At 45.2% G+C, this 17,941-nt stretch overlaps 1 protein-coding gene across 2 annotated transcripts; it reads right to left on the bottom strand.

The window, feature by feature from the left end:
• Window positions 1-338: 338 nt before the first annotated feature.
• On the bottom strand, window positions 339-11,852 carry gne (glucosamine (UDP-N-acetyl)-2-epimerase/N-acetylmannosamine kinase). Of its 2 annotated transcripts, none has more exons than XM_053480290.1 (12): window positions 11,725-11,852; window positions 8,107-8,327; window positions 7,467-7,921; window positions 7,223-7,375; window positions 6,904-7,116; window positions 5,941-6,028; window positions 5,641-5,854; window positions 5,038-5,167; window positions 2,837-3,058; window positions 2,570-2,752; window positions 2,378-2,494; window positions 339-2,191 (listed from the first exon to the last, which is right to left on the bottom strand). In XM_053480290.1, the coding sequence occupies exons 2-12, from the start codon at window positions 8,307-8,309 to the stop codon at window positions 1,956-1,958; spliced, it is 2,214 nt and encodes a 737-aa protein (XP_053336265.1). In that variant the 5' UTR covers window positions 8,310-8,327; window positions 11,725-11,852; the 3' UTR covers window positions 339-1,955. The 2 variants fall into 2 exon arrangements, with proteins under 2 accessions (XP_053336265.1, XP_053336264.1); XM_053480289.1 differs by lacking the exon at window positions 11,725-11,852 and adding an exon at window positions 9,475-9,649.
• Window positions 11,853-17,941: the final 6,089 nt, after the last annotated feature.

Genomic DNA, 17,941 nt, shown 5'->3' with positions numbered 1-17,941 from the left:
TGATCAAACCCTCAAAAAGCAGCTGACTGCACTTATTAAATGGGCGTGGCCTAACCTCCACTCAAATCATTGACTACAACACCAGGGAAGGCGATACTTCATCTCTGAATGTGATGTCACAAAACATTTCCCAACCAATCACCATCCAGTATGCAAATTACTGCAGGAAACCAGACTCCTAGCTAGTTAGCTAAAACAGCTGATAAGCGATAAATAACTCCTGAAAAACAAAATCCTGATCCCTCTTTTAAAAAATTCCACATATACATATTATATAATTTTTAAAATGAAAATTACAACCATTTTACATGTAAAAAAAAAACCAAACAAAAACACAATTCCGTTGAGCAGATCGCTTTATTAGAATAATGACCTTCATGGATAGTATAACAAGAGAACACGTGCGATTGGTGGAACTTTGTTTAAAGTGACAGTACAAGAAAACACTGAGTAATGGGGGCATCGGTGAGTAACCAGGGGCGGGGCTTCACTTTTCTCATCAGTCATATCTTCAAATGAGAAGATATTTGTTAAAAAAAAAATACTGTACTTTTATAATACCAGCTAAGCGTGGCTAATTGCCAAGCTAACAACAGATTTAGTTTAAAAATAAAACTGGATGAAGTTCTTTCATTAATTGCTAGCGATGTTTGCTATTGAGCCAAATAACATTCGGTGTAATTATGCTAACACAAAGTACAGCTTGTGATTGGCTAATAGAATTTAAGTTAAGCCCCGCCCTAGATTACATGATTACACACCAGATGCATTTGTCTGTGCGTCAGTTCTGTTTGTGTTTAAACACGCACACTCGTCGTCCTGTCCTCTCGAATTAAGTAACGGAACGCGCAGCACAGTCAAGTGCACACCTCTGAGGAAAAGAGGGCGAGGGAGTGTGCGGGACAGAATGGGGACGCGGCCTCAGGGATACGACACATGAAGTAACACTGTCTTCCTTCATCGCGCGGCTTTTCTTCACAGAGCTTATCAGGTCCATGTAAACAACGATCAGACCAGGAAAGTCTACAAACACATGAGGGACAGAGACAGAGAAAGACAGAGACAAAGGGAGAGAAAAAAAACTGTCCACCATCTAGGTTTCAGATAAAATCTTAAAAGCTCGCGTTAGTTAACACATGCTAACCGATCGCTATAGCAGTCCTGCGTGACGCGTTCCTTCAACAAATTCACATTAAAAATCACTTCGTATTCATATTGTTTGATCCCAAATACTGTTCAAAGGCACCAAAGGGCAAAGGCCAGCATGAGGGGGCGGAGCCGAGCACAAATAATTACAAAATAAATATATAACCAAAAATGTACAAGAATTACTTTGTTGCATGTTTTTTTTAAAAAATTCCAGTTAAATTAAAGAAATTTCAGAATGTCTAGTGTCTGTTTGGTCTTAAATACTCTACAAGCTTTCTGATTGACTGGTCGTCTCGCTGTGTGTTGTTTGATTGGCTCTCGGGTTGTTGCACATGGTTGGATGTGAGCCTTCACTATTTTGGCACAGAGTCATAAAGTGACTTGTAGGAGTTCCTTCAAGAAGCTAGGGAGGCTCAGAGCCAATCAGACGAGACACTGCACGGCTCAGAGTCTCCGAGCGTCTCGTCTTGTTTAGCTCAGAGTCTCAGAGCGTCTCGTCCGATTTGCTTCAGAGTCTCCGAGCATCAATCAGACGAGACACTGCACGGCTCAGAGTCTCCGAGCATCTCGTCTTGTTTAACTCAGAGTCTCCAGGCGTCTTGTCTGATTGCCTCGGAGTCTTTAAGCGTCTCATTTGATTCGTTCCGAGTCTCAGCGTCTTGTCCGATTGCCTCAGGATCCGTGAATGCTTCCGGAGTTCCTTCTTAATGGTTTGATCCCCAACACATTAGAAAAATAATGACTTCAGGAAATATTAAAAGAAACAGAAAGAGTCAGATTGGCCCTCGGTGTCGGCGCGTGGTGCGTCAGTAGGTGCGGCGTGTAGTGTAGTCCAGGACCATGCTGGCGGCGCCCAGCAGGGCGGGGCTGTCCAGCTCAGACGCCATGACCTTGACCTCTCTGGCGGAGGCGAGGGCTCGCTGTCTGATGAAGTTTGTGACGTTGCTCTCGTAGTGCTGAGCCAGAACCCCGGACAGAACCACCAGAGACGGGTTCACCGTGTGGAGGATGTTCACGACCGCGACGCCGAGAGCCGTCCCCGCTGTGAGAGACAGAGAGAGACAGACAGGCGATTTTAAAGAGTGATAATAGAAAAAGAAACAGTACGTCAAGAGGAGAGTTCAAAAGAATGAGACAAAGAGATAATAAAAAAGAAAACACAAAAAGACAGGTGAATCCAGAGAATGGAGAGAAAGAGACTGCATGTGTGTGTGTGTGTGTGTGTCACCTGTCCGGAGCACTGCCTCTGCTTTACTGTTCCCGTGGCGAGCGGCCTGTATGAGGTGCGAGGCGTTGACCTGCTCCTTGTTGTTCACACTCATCCCCGGGACCAGCAGCAGGTCCTCTGTAAATGACACATCGTTAAAACACTCGTTCCTGATTGGCCTACAGAAAGCTGACAGACACGGCTGCGTCTTACCGTCGTGCAGTCTCTTAGCCTCTCGCTGCAGCGCTAGCCCAGACGCGTAGGCCTCGACGCAGCCGCGACTCCCGCAGGAACACTCCGGTCCGTCCAGAGACACCATGATGTGTCCGAGCTCCGCTGCGCAGAACGTACTGCCGTGGATCAGCTCGCCGTGATGGATGATCCCGCCTCCGATTCCTGTGCAGACACACACTATTTATCTCACACACAGACACACATCATCATCATCTTAGCGAGGGAGTACAGCGCAAGAGTCCTCACCCGTCCCTGTGATGATGGTGACAAAGTTTTCCACGCCCTTCCCGTGGCCGAACTTCTTCTCAGCGAGCGCGGCGCAGTTTCCGTCGTTATCCACCCACACCGGGAGGTGGAGAGACTGGGACACGGGGGAGCGCAGGTCAATGTGACTCCACTCGTTTATCAGCTTAGTGGAGTCCAACACCACGCCGTCCTGGGGGTTCACCCTGCCCCCTGTACTCACTCCTACAGCACACACACACACAAACAGAGACAGAGAGAGATGAATGAATGGACAATAACTGTGCTTTAACAGACATAACATAACAACGACCCATGAGGGAGTAACATTACGTGATCTGACAAGTTCGGAGGAGTAGCTAAAGAAATAACTAGTTAGTGAAAGAGATGGAGGGAGGGCCAGTAAGATGATCAACCGGATGTTGGATGGTTGGGTGGATGAATGAATGAATGGATGGATGGGAGGGTGAAGAGATGGATGGAAGGGTGAAGGGATGGATGGGAAGGTGATAAGATGGATGGATGGATGGAAGAGTGAAGAGAGGGATGGATGCATGGATGGATGGGAGGGTGAAGGGATAGATGGATGGGAGGGTAAAGGGATGGATGGAAGGGTGAAGGGATGAATGGAAAGGTGATAGGATGGATGGATGGATGGATGGAAGGGTGAAGGAATGGATGGGTGCAGGGATGGACGGATGGATGGATGGAAGGGTGGGTGCAGGGATGGACGAATGGATGGGAGGGTGAAGGGAGGGATGGATGAATGGGAGGGTAAAGGAATGAATGTGTGGATGGGGTGAAGGGATGGATGGATGGATGGGAGTGTGAAGGAAGGGATGGATGGATGGGGTGATGGGATGGATGGATGAATGGGAGGGTAAAGGAATGAATGTGTGGATGACTGGATGGGGTGAAGGGATGGATGGATGGATGGGAGTGTGAAGGAATGGATGGATGGATAGAAGGGTGAAGGGGTGGATGGAAGGGTAAATTTATGGATGGGATCTGAGAGTGAAGAGATGGATGGATGGTTGGGTGGATGAATGGATGGATGGATGGGAGGGTGAAGGGACGGATGCGTGGATGGATGGATGGGAGGGAGAAGGGATGGATGGATGGATGGATAGATGGATAGAAGGGTGAAGGGATGGATGTATGGGATCTGAGAGTGAAGAGATGGATGGATGGTTGGGTGGATGAATGGATGGATGGATGGGAGGGAAAAGGGATGGATGGATGGATGGATGGATGAGAGGGTAAAGGGATGAATGGATAGATGGATGACAGGATAGTGGGTAAAGGGATGGATGGAAGGGTGAAGGGATGAATGGAAAGGTGATAGGATGGATGGATGGATGGATGGGAGGGTGAAGGAATGGATGGGTGCAGGGATGGACGGATGGATGGATGGAAGGGTGGGTGCAGGGATGGATGAATGGATGGGAGGGTGAAGGGAGGGATGGATGAATGGGAGGGTAAAGGAATGAATGTGTGGATGGGGTGAAGGGATGGATGGATGGATGGGAGTGTGAAGGAAGGGATGGATGGATGGGGTGATGGGATGGATGGATGAATGGGAGGGTAAAGGAATGAATGTGTGGATGACTGGATGGGGTGAAGGGATGGATGGATGGATGGGAGTGTGAAGGAATGGATGGATGGATGGAAGGGTAAATTTATGGATGGGATCTGAGAGTGAAGAGATGGATGGATGGTTGGGTGGATGAATGGATGGATGGATGGGAGGGTGAAGGGACGGATGCGTGGATGGATGGATGGGAGGGAGAAGGGATGGATGGATGGATGGATGGATAGATGGATAGAAGGGTGAAGGGATGGATGTATGGGATCTGAGAGTGAAGAGATGGATGGATGGTTAGGTGAATGAATGGATGGATGGATGGGAGGGAAAAGGGATGGATGGATGGATGGATGGATGAGAGGGTAAAGGGATGAATGGATAGATGGATGACAGGATGGTGGGTAAAGGGATGGATGGATGGATGGATTGATGAATGGATGGAAGGATGAAGGGATGGATGGCCAGTAAGGTGATGAACAGTATGTTGGATGTGAACAATAAGACGGATGGATAGTAAGAGTGAACAATTAGACGAACGGAATGTTGGATGGATAAAAGTATAGATGGATGAATAGTGGGAGATAAATAAATAGATGGATGGATAAACGGACAGACATACCAACTCCCAGGATTCTGCAGTTGAGGTTGACGGCATCGACCATGGCCTGTTTGCACATGCTCAGTATGAGCTCCATCCTCTCCTCATAGGTCTTAGGGTTGGGCTGAGAGTACTTCCTCATGATCTTCCCCTGTAACACACACACACACACACACACACACATTAATAAACTTCAATTTGACAAAATCGTCTCCAGAATAACTAAAACCCTTCAGAATCACACACCCTAAAACTGTGAGCCACTAGAAAATCAGAGGGGCGGAGCTTATTCAAACTGAGGAGCTGTTTAAAAAACAAAACAAAACAAAAAACACACCATGGCCCCGCCCAGACCTGAGCTGAGCTGGTGTACTCTGTACATCCTTCTGCTAAGAAGGTTCCTTAAACATCAGGTAAGACGAAAGAATGGAATCAGTCTCAGGTGGTAACATACCTATCGTTCCTCAGACACTCAAACTAAAACAAAGTTCATGAACAGTCCTGAAAAACCTGTATCCCTTAGAACATCCTCAATCAGGAGAAACAAGTTCTCCATCCCAACTGTAAAAACCTTCAATAACTTTGCTTTAGATTACTACCGTGTGTGTGTGTGTGTGTGTGTACCGCCATGGTGACGATGCCCACGCGCAGGTTGGTACCACCGAGGTCGATGCCCAGTGCACTCTGCGTCTCCAGGATGTGGTCGATGTCCTGGGACACGCTGTCTTCAGGCACCGGTGGGAAGCTGAAGGTCTTCTGCACCGGCTCTGAGAGATCGATGGACTGCAGGAACTTGAGGATGCGTGGGACGGCGTTCCCGTCCCCGTAGATTTTGGAGCTGCAGAGACATCGAGGACAGAGTGAGAGGAACTTACATGACGACAGAACATCAGACAATTCGATTCATGGGTCCGAGTTCCGTACCAGGGGTACCGCTTCCCGAACTGCAGCTCCAGGGCGTGGTAGATCTTATTCTGTGTATCAGCATCACGTACGTGCAGGACGTTCTCACCTGGACACACACACACACATACACACACACACACACAGGATTATTAGCTGGACGCTTAGAATTTCACACCATGGCATCTTTGTTTGAACATTAACCTAAACCCCTAACAGTCCAGATGTACACTACTTAGGGTACTACTTTTAAGGCTTTTTCAAATTAAACTGTCTCATGCCGCTGTATCTGAGTGAGGTGCAGTCTATTTGTTGGTACCTTGCATAATGAAGCTAGAAACTAGCAGGGGGTGGAGCTTTTTCTTACAAAGTCCTAATGTTATAGAATAGTCTTCCAATTAATGTTCGGGACTCAGACACAGTCTCAGTGTTTAAGTCCAGGCTAAAAACCTATTTATTTAGCCAAGCATTTTTATAAATAGATTTTCCCTAGATAAAGGAGCAGATCTGGGGGACTTATGGATGTAGGGTATGATAGTGAACTATGGTTAAAAAAAAAAAAAAGGTTCTATAATGACGTAAAACATAAAACTTTCCAGTGGAGGTCCAGAGCATGTTAACAGAACGAATGTACACTAAGAATATTATCTATGCAGGTAGTCCCCTACTTACAAACAAGTTCCGTTGCAGTAGCACGTTCGTAAGTTGGTTTTGTTCGTCACGTACACATTGAAAATACTGTATGGAAATGTAGATATTGGTATCTGGGGAACTGCACGAATGTTAGTTCATTCGTATTTGCGGGAATAAATTCAAGGACTATCTGTATTTGTCATTGTTAAGTGTTTGATAAATGCATCAGTTTATTTATTTATTTAAACTCCTTATCAGCTCCTTGTGAGTGCTCTTCAGCTCCGTGTTGCTGTGCAAGTTTCGCGTTCGGTGTGTGAGTGTGTGGTCAGATGACGGGTGAGCGTTAGCCACCTGTTTCTCGGCCGGTCTGGCGTGTGCCCAAGTTGACGACGGGCGTCCCGAAGGCGCCGGCCTCGCGCACCCCACAGCTGCTGTTCCCCACCATGCAGCCTGCGTGAGCCACCAGCTGGATAAACTGGTTAAAGGGAACGTGTTTGACGGCGCGGAAGTTCGGGTGCTTTTCGATTCCCAACTTCCTCATGACGCGCACCATGTCCTTACTGCCTGTACACACCAACACACACATTTTACAACCGGTTACATCATCACAAACATATGTTTAATGTATAATATTGTGTGTGTGTGTGTGTGTGTGTGTGTGTGTGGTCACCAGCATCGACGTTGGGGAACAGGATGAGCGTCTTCTTGTCGAACGAGATGAGCGCGGTCAGCATGAGCTCGTAGATCTTGATGGAGGTTTTGATGTCTGTAGTGACAGGATGCTGCAGAGCCACGATGTAGTCCGACTCCTTTACGCCTTCACCTACAAACACACACACACACATACACGGGATTAGAGATCACACCCGTTAGTGAAGTCCGTGTGATGAACTGGATTCAGTTTGCGCGCGCACCAATCCAGTTTTTGATGATGTCCTCGTAGTCGTCGCGGTGCCACGCGGTAAGTAGGCGGTCGTACGACGGGCAGCCGGCCAGCAGGATGCGGTTGTGATCCTCGCACATGGCGAGAAGGTGCGTATGGGCGGCGCGCGTGCACACGGCATGGTAGTGCGCCAGTTTGGTGATGGCGTGCCGGATGGAGTCGTCGATGGTGCCGCTCACTTCCCCACCCTCCACGTGGAGGATGCGCACGTTCATCAGGGCCGCCGCCGTGGCCACGGCGAGGGCGTCGAAGCGGTCGCCGTGGACGATCAGGACGTGAGGCGCGAGGCGGTGGAGGACGTCCGGGAGCTTGACCAGCGCCAGGCCGAGGGACTCCACCATGGCGGCTTCGTCCTCACCGCGGACGATGGTGTGGAGGCTGGAGCTGATGTTGAACTCGTCCTGCTCGATCATACGGTACGTGTTACTGAGAGAAAGACGGAGGGGGGAGGGGTTATTAAAATCACCAACGTGAGATACAGAATACCCAGAATGCCCTGTGTGTAATAGAGCCCTATACAATCCACAGTGCGTTATGGGTATTATGAGTATACTGAACAGTGCCTGTGTGTGTGTGTGTGTGTGTGTGTGTGTGTGTGTGTGTGTGTGTACCCGTAATCGTCGATGAGATGCGAGCCCAGGACGATGACCTCGAGCTCGAACAGGTCGGGCTGCGCCTTGAGGCCAAACATGATGGGGGCGAGTTTGGAGTAATCGGCTCGGTTACAGGTGGCCACGCACACCTTCAGCCTCCGCCCGGGCTCCTCGGTCCCTCTGCTCTCCTCACGCTCCATCTTCTCCTCCGCCCGCTGCATCTGCAGGTAGTACAGTTCCTAAACAAACACACACACACACACACACACACACAGATCATTAGGAAATTTTTTTTTTACTTTACCTCACGGAAAAGACATCACTGTGTGTGTGCGGGTAAGATGTCCACATAACCACATTTGCTTGAACAAACACGTTAGTTCCTGAACTAGTGTTTACTCAAAGACGCAAAATCAACACACACACACACACACACACGATATGGTTTATGTATATATAGTTGTGTATTAAAATGAATGCAGGCAAATTTATTTATTCATTCATAAAACAAAAACTAAATAAAACAAACGCTGATGATGATAAATCTAGAACCAGACCTACACATGATTTAATCCTCAGATGCCCTACTTGGAGTAAATATTTGCCCTGGGGGCATCAGCTCGATGAGCCTACAGCCCTCAGCACTTATTCAGATCCCATCAGACCTGTTTGAAGATTTCTGACTTTTTGAAGCTCTTTGATACTTTGTCTCTCTTTCACACACTCACAAAAAGCAAAAAAAAAAAAAACCTTGTTCACATACCGATGGGTGAAAACCAGATCTACAGCTGTGTGTCAGGACAAACTAGTTTCTTTTCCGGCCACAGGCCACCCACCTCCCCCTACACACACACACACACACACACACACACACACCTGTAGCCAACCTGCCTGTTTAGACACTTGTCAGACGGTGTGCACGCTTACGATCAAGGCCGTCTGAGTGTTATCAGCATGTCTGATTAGACAGAACACACACACACACACACCGCTGCGCCCTGTCCGAGGTCACGGTGTGTGTGTTCTGGAGGGTTCAGTGTGTCAGACCATTGTTTCAGTAGGATGGAGGAAACAGGATCTCAGTCTATCAGTAATTTAATGACAAACACCCAACCTCCTGATGATGTGCTGACTCAACTAGCTTAGCATTTTCCACTCACACAGCCTGTTATAACGCGCTCGAGCGCTCAGTCGCCATGACGACCGGGGCTCGTGATTGCTACATCCTATAATACTCACAGAACGACCAGCATCCACCCAGAGCGCGCGCGCGCGCGCGAGAGAGAGAGAGAGAGAGAGAGGGAGCGCGCGCTCCAGAAATCACGCGACACAGATGGTCATAATAATAATAATAATAATAATAATAAGCTATAGAGATAGACTCACGTGCGGGTTTCTAGCTCCACGACCTCTTAACATTTCTCTTTCTCTTCTCCTTCAGGTGACACACACACACACACCACTGCGCCGTGTCTCTTCCTCTCTCTCACAAACACACACACCATTAAAAAGAGGGAGAGACAGAGAGGGGAAGGAACAGGGGGAGGGGACACACACACACACACACACACGGACGGAAGGACGGACACAGACGTACAAAGCCGCCAGCTGGGCAAAAAGGGGAGGAGCCTTTAAAAAAAAAAAGAGAGAGAGAGAGAGAGAGAGAGAATCCACGCACTCATTAGCTGTGGGGGCGGAGCCGGTTAATTCGCAGGGCCCCGCCTCCACGTCGACGTCACCATTACAGGCGCCGATAGACGCTCAAAGGGGCACGCGCGACGCTCGAGCAGTTACCCATCACGCGCGCTCTCTGCCTCTCTCTCGAGCGCGCGCAAACCGGAAGTGAGCAACGGTCACACGCCGAGGCGATTTAATACGTCTTAAAGTACACACACAACCGTTTATACAAACATATTATATAGGAGATGTAACCCCAAATTAACACACACACACACACACACACTGCTCAGCCATGACAATAAGACCAGTTCATACTGAGACCTGGTGTGTGTGTGTGTGTGTGTGTGTGTGTCAGAGGTTCTGCTGTTGAAACCCCAACAACAACAACATTTATATAATCAGCTGGTTTTCACCTTTGTGTTTAATTAAAGTGAGTGTGTAGTGTTTAAATGCTGCTCTTGGGTTTTAAGCACGGGTCAGCATGGAGTTTAAACAAGGTAGTGTACCCTGGATATTTCTGTCACAATCCTGAGAGAGAGAAAAAAAATCTCTGATGTGAACTCAAACAGGTGACCAGGCGACACCGAGCGTTAATACCAATCGATCAGTAATCTGCTTCAGTTAACAACACTAGAACCAACAACCTGCTGCACGAGCACACATACAGCGGCAGAACGCCTATGTGGATGTTTTTACACTTTACACTTTTCAGACTATCTAGACACTCACAGTCTAAACTTTGTCTCTCTTCACACACACACACTCAAAAAAAACTTTGTTCACATACTGATGGGTGAAACCCAGACCTACAGCTGTGTGTCAGGACAAACTTAGATCTTTACACACGTCCATTTTTCCTGCATCAACGTCTTCACTTGCTGCCTAATAACTTCTAGATGACCCTGTAATGTGATCATACGTTAAACCCACCTAGCGTTTAGGTTCAAACAAATAAATAAAGGAATAAATAAATTCTGATTTAACTTTTTCCAGTTTGACCAGTCTGATCTGATCTCTCTCTCTCTCTCTCTCATACACACAACCTTTTTTTGTTTTGTTTTTTCTTTACTCTGCACATCATCTGGTGTTTTCCGACAGCTCTGCTATTTGCACAAGCAAATTCACTGGAATGTTGTTGTTTTTTTCATACAGAAAGTGTATTTTACAACAACAACAACAACACATCATTTTATCAGTTTAGATTCAGTCTGATGTTTTTGACTAAAGCCTAAATCAAACATTTTTTTCGCTGCCTTTCCGTATTGGAATTGAAACATGGAATTTCGTGGGCGGGGCTACACATGATAAGATAAGCTCAGAAAATTCAACACATAAACACGCCCACCTCCTAGTTAGTCTGATGATGTCATACATCAGGAGGGCGTGTCCGGATGTGCATATTTATACACTTGTGTGTTTTTTTTTTAAACAGACTGTACAGATGTTCCTCAGCTGTTAGTTTTGTGCTGGACGCAGTCAGTCCACCCAACACTGAGTATTTACCGTAAGTAAACACGCCCCCCCCCCCACACACACACCCCCACAGTGCGGAGTTCAGGGTCATGGAAGACAGGACAGGGCTTATTAAATAACCAATCTGGTGATAAACCGAGACGAGATCGTGTCTTTTCACCTAAGGTGACTATAACAATGTAATAACAGGGGTAACAAAGTCACATACTGCCCCTTTAAAATCTGAAGCACATCTCTGAACATCTCACTGTCCTGTGACTGACTGACTGACACACACACACACACACACACACACACACACACACACACATTTATAAAGATTTCAGCCTTTGGATTTACTATTCTGTATAATAAGATTTAAAGGCTTATAATAATAAAATAATATACACATAAGCTGAAGTGATCTGGTTAGCAATTAGCAATCTGTCCGAGTATAAGTCATTAAGTTAATTTAATTACTAATAATAATTTTACATTATTTACCTTCTCTTTGTCCGACCAGCTTTAGTTCATTTCAGTCTCTGATAAACAAATAAAATCAACAGAAATCCCTAAACTCTAGCCGGGAGGTAACTGTCGAAGTGAGTCTAAACTTTCACACCGGAAGCAGAGCGAGAGAGAGAGAGAGAGCGAGACCGCTACGGCACTTCCGCTTCCGCCTGCTGTACAGAATTTAAAAAGCGTTTTAAGGCCAGTGCTGCCGCCTGGTGGTTACACGGCGGTACTGCAGAACAAATACACTACACTGTATAGACAAAAGTATTCGCTCGCCTGCCCTCACGTGCATATGAACTTCATCCCACAGGGTTAAATATGACGTGGCCCCGCCCCCTGTGCAGCTAGAACAGCTTCAACTCTTCTTTGAAGTCTTTCCATCAGGTTTAGGAGTGTGTTTATGGGAATCTTTCGACCGTTCTTCCAGAATTCCATCTGTGAGGTGAGAGACACATGATGTTGGACGAGAAGGCGTGGCCCGCAGTCTCCGCCCCTAGTTCATGCCCAAGGTGTTCTATCAGGCTGAGGTCGGGACTTTACGGACCTTGCTTTGTGCACGGGTGCGCAGTCATGTTGGAACAGAAAGGGGCCGTCCCCAAACTGTTCCCACAAAGCTGGGAGCATGAACTTGTCCAAAATGTCTTCAATGGTATGAAGAAGCATTAAGAGTATCTGTCACTAGAACTACTGGGACGAGCCCAGTGACTGAACAACAACCCCAAAAATGCGCTTCTGGAAAACACACTGAACACACTCTTAAACCTCGTGGAAAGCCTTCGTAGAACCTGTTTTATATATAGTGTATATGTACAATATAGTGTATATATACTTTAATATGTGATCGGTTCCCCTTTTGAAGCTCTAACAGCTTCCACTCTTCCAGGCATGCTGTCCACAAGGTTTTGGACTGTGGGAATTCGTGCCCGTTTATTCTGTAAAGCGTTTATGACATCTCCGTTCCAGTTCATCCCAAAGATGCTTGATAGGGTTTTGGTCAGGGCTCTGTGTTCGGGCCGGTCAAGTTCTTCCACACTGAACTCATCAAATCATGTCTTTATAGTACTGTTGCCACAAAGCTGAAAGCATAGTTAGGCAAAATACACCAATCCTGTACTCTAAAGTAAAGATTCCCCAGGGCAAATAGTTTCACTTACAGTAGCCTTTTAATAATAATAATAATAATAATAATAATAACACTTTCTTTCTCTCTTTCCAGCTGTAAACGTGGTGTTTTTCGTGGCAGTCTGCATACAGCTCTGTTCTCATCTCACACAAACCCGATGTGTTATTACAGTAGGTGTGTCTCACCTAATCTCAATTTCAAGGAAAAGTCAACACACACACACACACACACACACATACACATACTATCCAGGAGGTGCTGACATTAAATCCTACACACCACTTTGGTTAAGTACAGATCCGTGCTGCAGGGTGTAGTGGAGTAAAAGTAAAAGTTAAAGAAAATCCTCTTATAAAACTACTCATACATCAAATATGAGCTTATGTACAGTAACAAAGTACACATAATCAGTCACCTCTGACCTCGGGGTAAATATTTATATCATACGGAGCAATAATGGGGGGCAGGTGATGAGTGTTCATCAGACGTTTATAGGCAGCATCTTTTTATATAAGTCCATCTGTGTCCCGAACCACATGAGCATCACATGAGTTTACATCAGACATTTACGTAAGGAGAGACACAGTGTGTGTGTGTGTGTGTGTGAGAGAGAGAGAGAGAGAGAGAGAGAGAGAGAGGGAAAGGGAAAGATGGAAAGATGGAGACTGGAAGAGAGAGAGCGAGAGGAAGAGACAGATTAGAGAGTGATGATTGGTGCCAAAATGCAGCAGCAGCAGTGCGGTGTGGCGAGTGCTAACACTGCAATGCAGGGGCATGTGAGATAGAAAGACACGGAGAGAGAGAGAGAGAGAGAGAGAGAGAGACAGACAGAGAGTAAGATGATGGACAGTAGCTGCGTATGGAAAAGCTGCTCACGTCAGGTTCAGAACAGACACACAGAGACACGACCTCATCCCACACTCTAACACTTACACAGTCTCTGTTCTGCTAAACACTACACACTCACTACACACACACTCACTACACACCCTCACTACACATATACTAACTACACACACTCACTAAACATATACTAACTACGCACAAACACTACACACTCACTACACACACTCTCACTACACACCCTCACTACACATATACTAACTACACACACTCACTAAACATATACTAACTACGCACAATCACTACACACTCACTACACACACACTCACTACACACCCTCACTACACATATACTAACTACACACACTCACTAAACATATACTAACTACGCACAATCACTACACACTCACTACAAATGTACTAACCACACACATTTATTCACTACACTCTTACTACATATATACTTACTACACACATTCACTACACAACTACTAACAAACACTCACTACACATATACTAACTACACACACTCATTCATTACAGACCTACTACACAAACACTCACTACACATATACTAACTACACACACTCATTCACTACACACACTCGCTACACACACTCACTACACATATACTAACTACACACACTCATTCACTACACACACTCACTACACACACTCACTACACATATACTAACTACACACATTCACTACACAACTACTAACAAACACTCACTACACATATACTAACTACACACACTCATTCACTACACACACTCACTACACATATACTAACTATACACACTCATTCACTACACACCCACTACACACACACACACACACACTTATTACACATACACTAACTACACAAATATACTACACATATACTAGCTACACACTCATTACACATTTAATACCTACACACACTTATTCACTACACACTCACTACACATATACTCACTACACACTCTCACTTCACACACTCATTCACTACACGTGTACTAACTACACACACTTACTACACAGATACTAACTACACACACTCACTACATATATACTAACTACACACACTCACTCCACATATACTAACTACGTGCACTTACTACACACACTCCCTAATACACATATACTAGCTACACACATGTACTACACACACTCACCCACTACACACACTAACTACACATATACTAACTATGCACACTTACTACACACATTTACTACACATATACTAACTACACACACTCATTTAATACACACCTACTACACACACACTTACTACACACCCTCACTACACATATACTAACTACACACACTCACTAAACATATACTAACTATGCACAATCACTACACACTCACTACATATGTACTAACTACACACAATCATTCACTACACCCTTACTACACATAAACTAACTACACACATTCACTACACAACTACTAACGAACAATCACTACACATATACTAACTACACACACTCATTCACTGCACACTCACTAAACATATACTAACTACACACACTCACTACATATATACTTACTACACACACTCACTACACACACTCATCACACACCCCTTACTACACATATACTAACTACACACACACACTTATTACACATATACTAACTACACACACTCATTCACTAAACAGCCACTACACACACTCACTACACATATACTAACTACACACACTCATTCACTACACACACTCACTACACATATACTAACTACACACACTCATTCACTACACACTACACTAACTACACAAATATACTACACATATACTAGCTCCACACTTATTACACATTTACTAACTACACACACTTATTCACTAAACACTCTCACTTCAAACACTCATTCACTACACATATACTACACAGATACTAACTACGCACACTCACTACACACACTCATTACACATAAACTAACTACACCAGAGGTGGGTAGTAACATGTTACATGTATTCCGTTACATTTACTTGAGTAACATTTCGAAACCATATTTTTTACCTTTACTTGAATAGATTTGTGAAGAAGAAACACTACTCTCACTCTGCTACATTCGTCTAAACTCCGCTACATTCGGCTACACTCGACTCGTTTTATAACAGTTTATTCTAGACATGCAGCCTGTGGAGCTACTGCATGACTGTTTCACCAATCAGATGCAGCAATAATAATCACATGACTCCGTTTGATCCATCAGCCACAATAACAATAACCACATGTAGTCACACGACCACACACAAACCAGCGGCAAAAAATGGAGGAAAAAATCTCCAGCTGCCTGGGACCATACACAACAAAGTGCAAAAGAATAGCTTATACTGCGGTGTCTTCTCTATCAGCCAAAAAACACACACCAACTGACACACACACTGACTTCTAACCTGAGGAAACTAACGCGGTTAGTTTAGCTGTTTTATTGAATGTTGAAATAGTTAACATATATAATTATAATAATGTACATATAATATCATATACTGTGTGTTTATACACACAATATACACTCACCTAAAGGATTATTAGGAACACCTGTTCAATTTCTCATTAATGCAATTATCTAATCAACCAATCACATGGCAGTTGTTTCAATGCATTTAGGGGTGTGGTCCTGGTCAAGACAATCTCCTGAACTCCAAACTGAATGTCAGAATGGGAAAGAAAGGTGATTTAAGCTATTTTGAGCGTGGCATGGTTGTTGGTGCCAGACGGGCCGGTCTGAGTATTTCACAATCTGCTCAGTTACTGGGATTTTCACACACAACCATTTCTAGGGTTTACAAAGAATGGTGTGAAAAGGGAAAAACATCCAGTATGCGGCAGTCCTGTGGGCGAAAATGCCTTGTTGATGGTAGAGGTCAGAGGAGAATGGGCCGACTGATTCAAGCTTATAGAAGAGCAACTTTGACTGAAATAACCACTCGTTACAACCGAGGTATGCAGCAAAGCATTTGTGAAGCCACAACATGCACAACCTTGAGGCGGATGGGCTACAATAGCAGAAGACGCCACCGGGTACCACTCATCTCCACTACAAATAGGAAAAAAAAGCTACAATTTGCACGAGCTCACCAAAATTGGACAGTTGAAGACTGGAAAAATGTTGCCTGGTCTGATGATTCTCGACTTCTGTTGAGACATTCAAATGGTAGAGTCAAAATTTGACGTAACCAGATTGAGAACATGGATCCATCATGCCTTGTTACCACTGTGCAGGCTGCTGGTGGTGGTCTAATGGTGTGGGGGATGTTTTCTTTGCACTTTAGGCCCGTTAGTGCCAATTGGGCATCGTTTAAATGCCACGGGCTACCTGAGCATTGTTTCTGACCATGTCCATCCCTTTATGACCACCATGTTCCCATCCTCTGATGGCTACTTCCAGCAGGATAATGCACCATGTCACAAAGCTCGAATCATTTCAAATTGGTTTCTTGAACATGACAATGAGTTCACTGTCCTAAAATGGCCCCCACAGTCACCAGATCTCAACCCAATAGAGCATCTTTGGGATGTGGTGGAACGGGAGCTTTGTGCCCCTGAAAATCTCCATCAACTGCAAGATGCTATCCTATCAATATGGGCCAACATTTCTAAAGAATGCTTTCAGCACCTTGTTGAATCAATGCCACGTAGAATTAAGGCAGTTCTGAAGGTGAAAGGGGGTCAAACACCGTATTAGTATGGTGTTCCTAATAATCCTTTAGGTGAGTGTATATATATATATATACTTACAATAAGTTAGGGACATTGTTATTTACATGACTGCTTTTCCTATATGCTCTGAATTTGAATGAAATAAGTAAAATTTCCCTTTGATATTACTGATAGCGTATGAGAAGAAACACCATTTTCGCTAGTTTAATATTTATTACCCCAAAAATTTACACAATAACAGGGATAGCCCCAAATAACAAAAAATGACAATGTCAGTGTTTCCACCATTTGCCGCAGTGACAGCCTGACAGCGACGTCTCATGCTCCTCACTAGCCTCATGGTGTTGTTCTGAGGCAATACGTTCCACTCTTCCACAAGTCCTCTACGCAGTTCTGCCAGGTCACGTGAGATTGGGGTACGATCATCCAGTCTCTGCTTCAACTGGTCCCAGACGTGCTCTATGGGGTTTAGGTCAGGGGACATTGATGGCCAGGAGGCTCCACTCCTGGGTTTGTCATGAACTCTGCCAGTAGTTCTGTGTCTTGTTACAAGTCTGCTGATGTCACTTTGAGACACACAAAGTTCATG

Source organism: Clarias gariepinus, chromosome 20 (genome assembly GCF_024256425.1).
Source record: "Clarias gariepinus isolate MV-2021 ecotype Netherlands chromosome 20, CGAR_prim_01v2, whole genome shotgun sequence".
NCBI lineage: Eukaryota > Metazoa > Chordata > Actinopteri > Siluriformes > Clariidae > Clarias > Clarias gariepinus.
The sequence above is the reverse complement of the archived record's forward strand: the minus strand, read 5'-3'. Positions and strand labels throughout refer to the sequence as shown.

Excerpts from the sequence above, each read along its gene's own strand:
- gne (XM_053480289.1), bottom strand. The coding sequence starts at position 9,507 with ATGTTAAGAGGTCGTGGAGCTAGAAACCCGCAC. Across the intron at positions 7,922-8,106 it reads CATCTCATCGACGATTACGG|TAACACGTACCGTATGATCG; the intron begins GTACACACACAC and ends TCTTTCTCTCAG. Across the intron at positions 2,495-2,569 it reads GGCTAAGAGACTGCACGACG|AGGACCTGCTGCTGGTCCCG; the intron begins GTAAGACGCAGC and ends TGTCATTTACAG.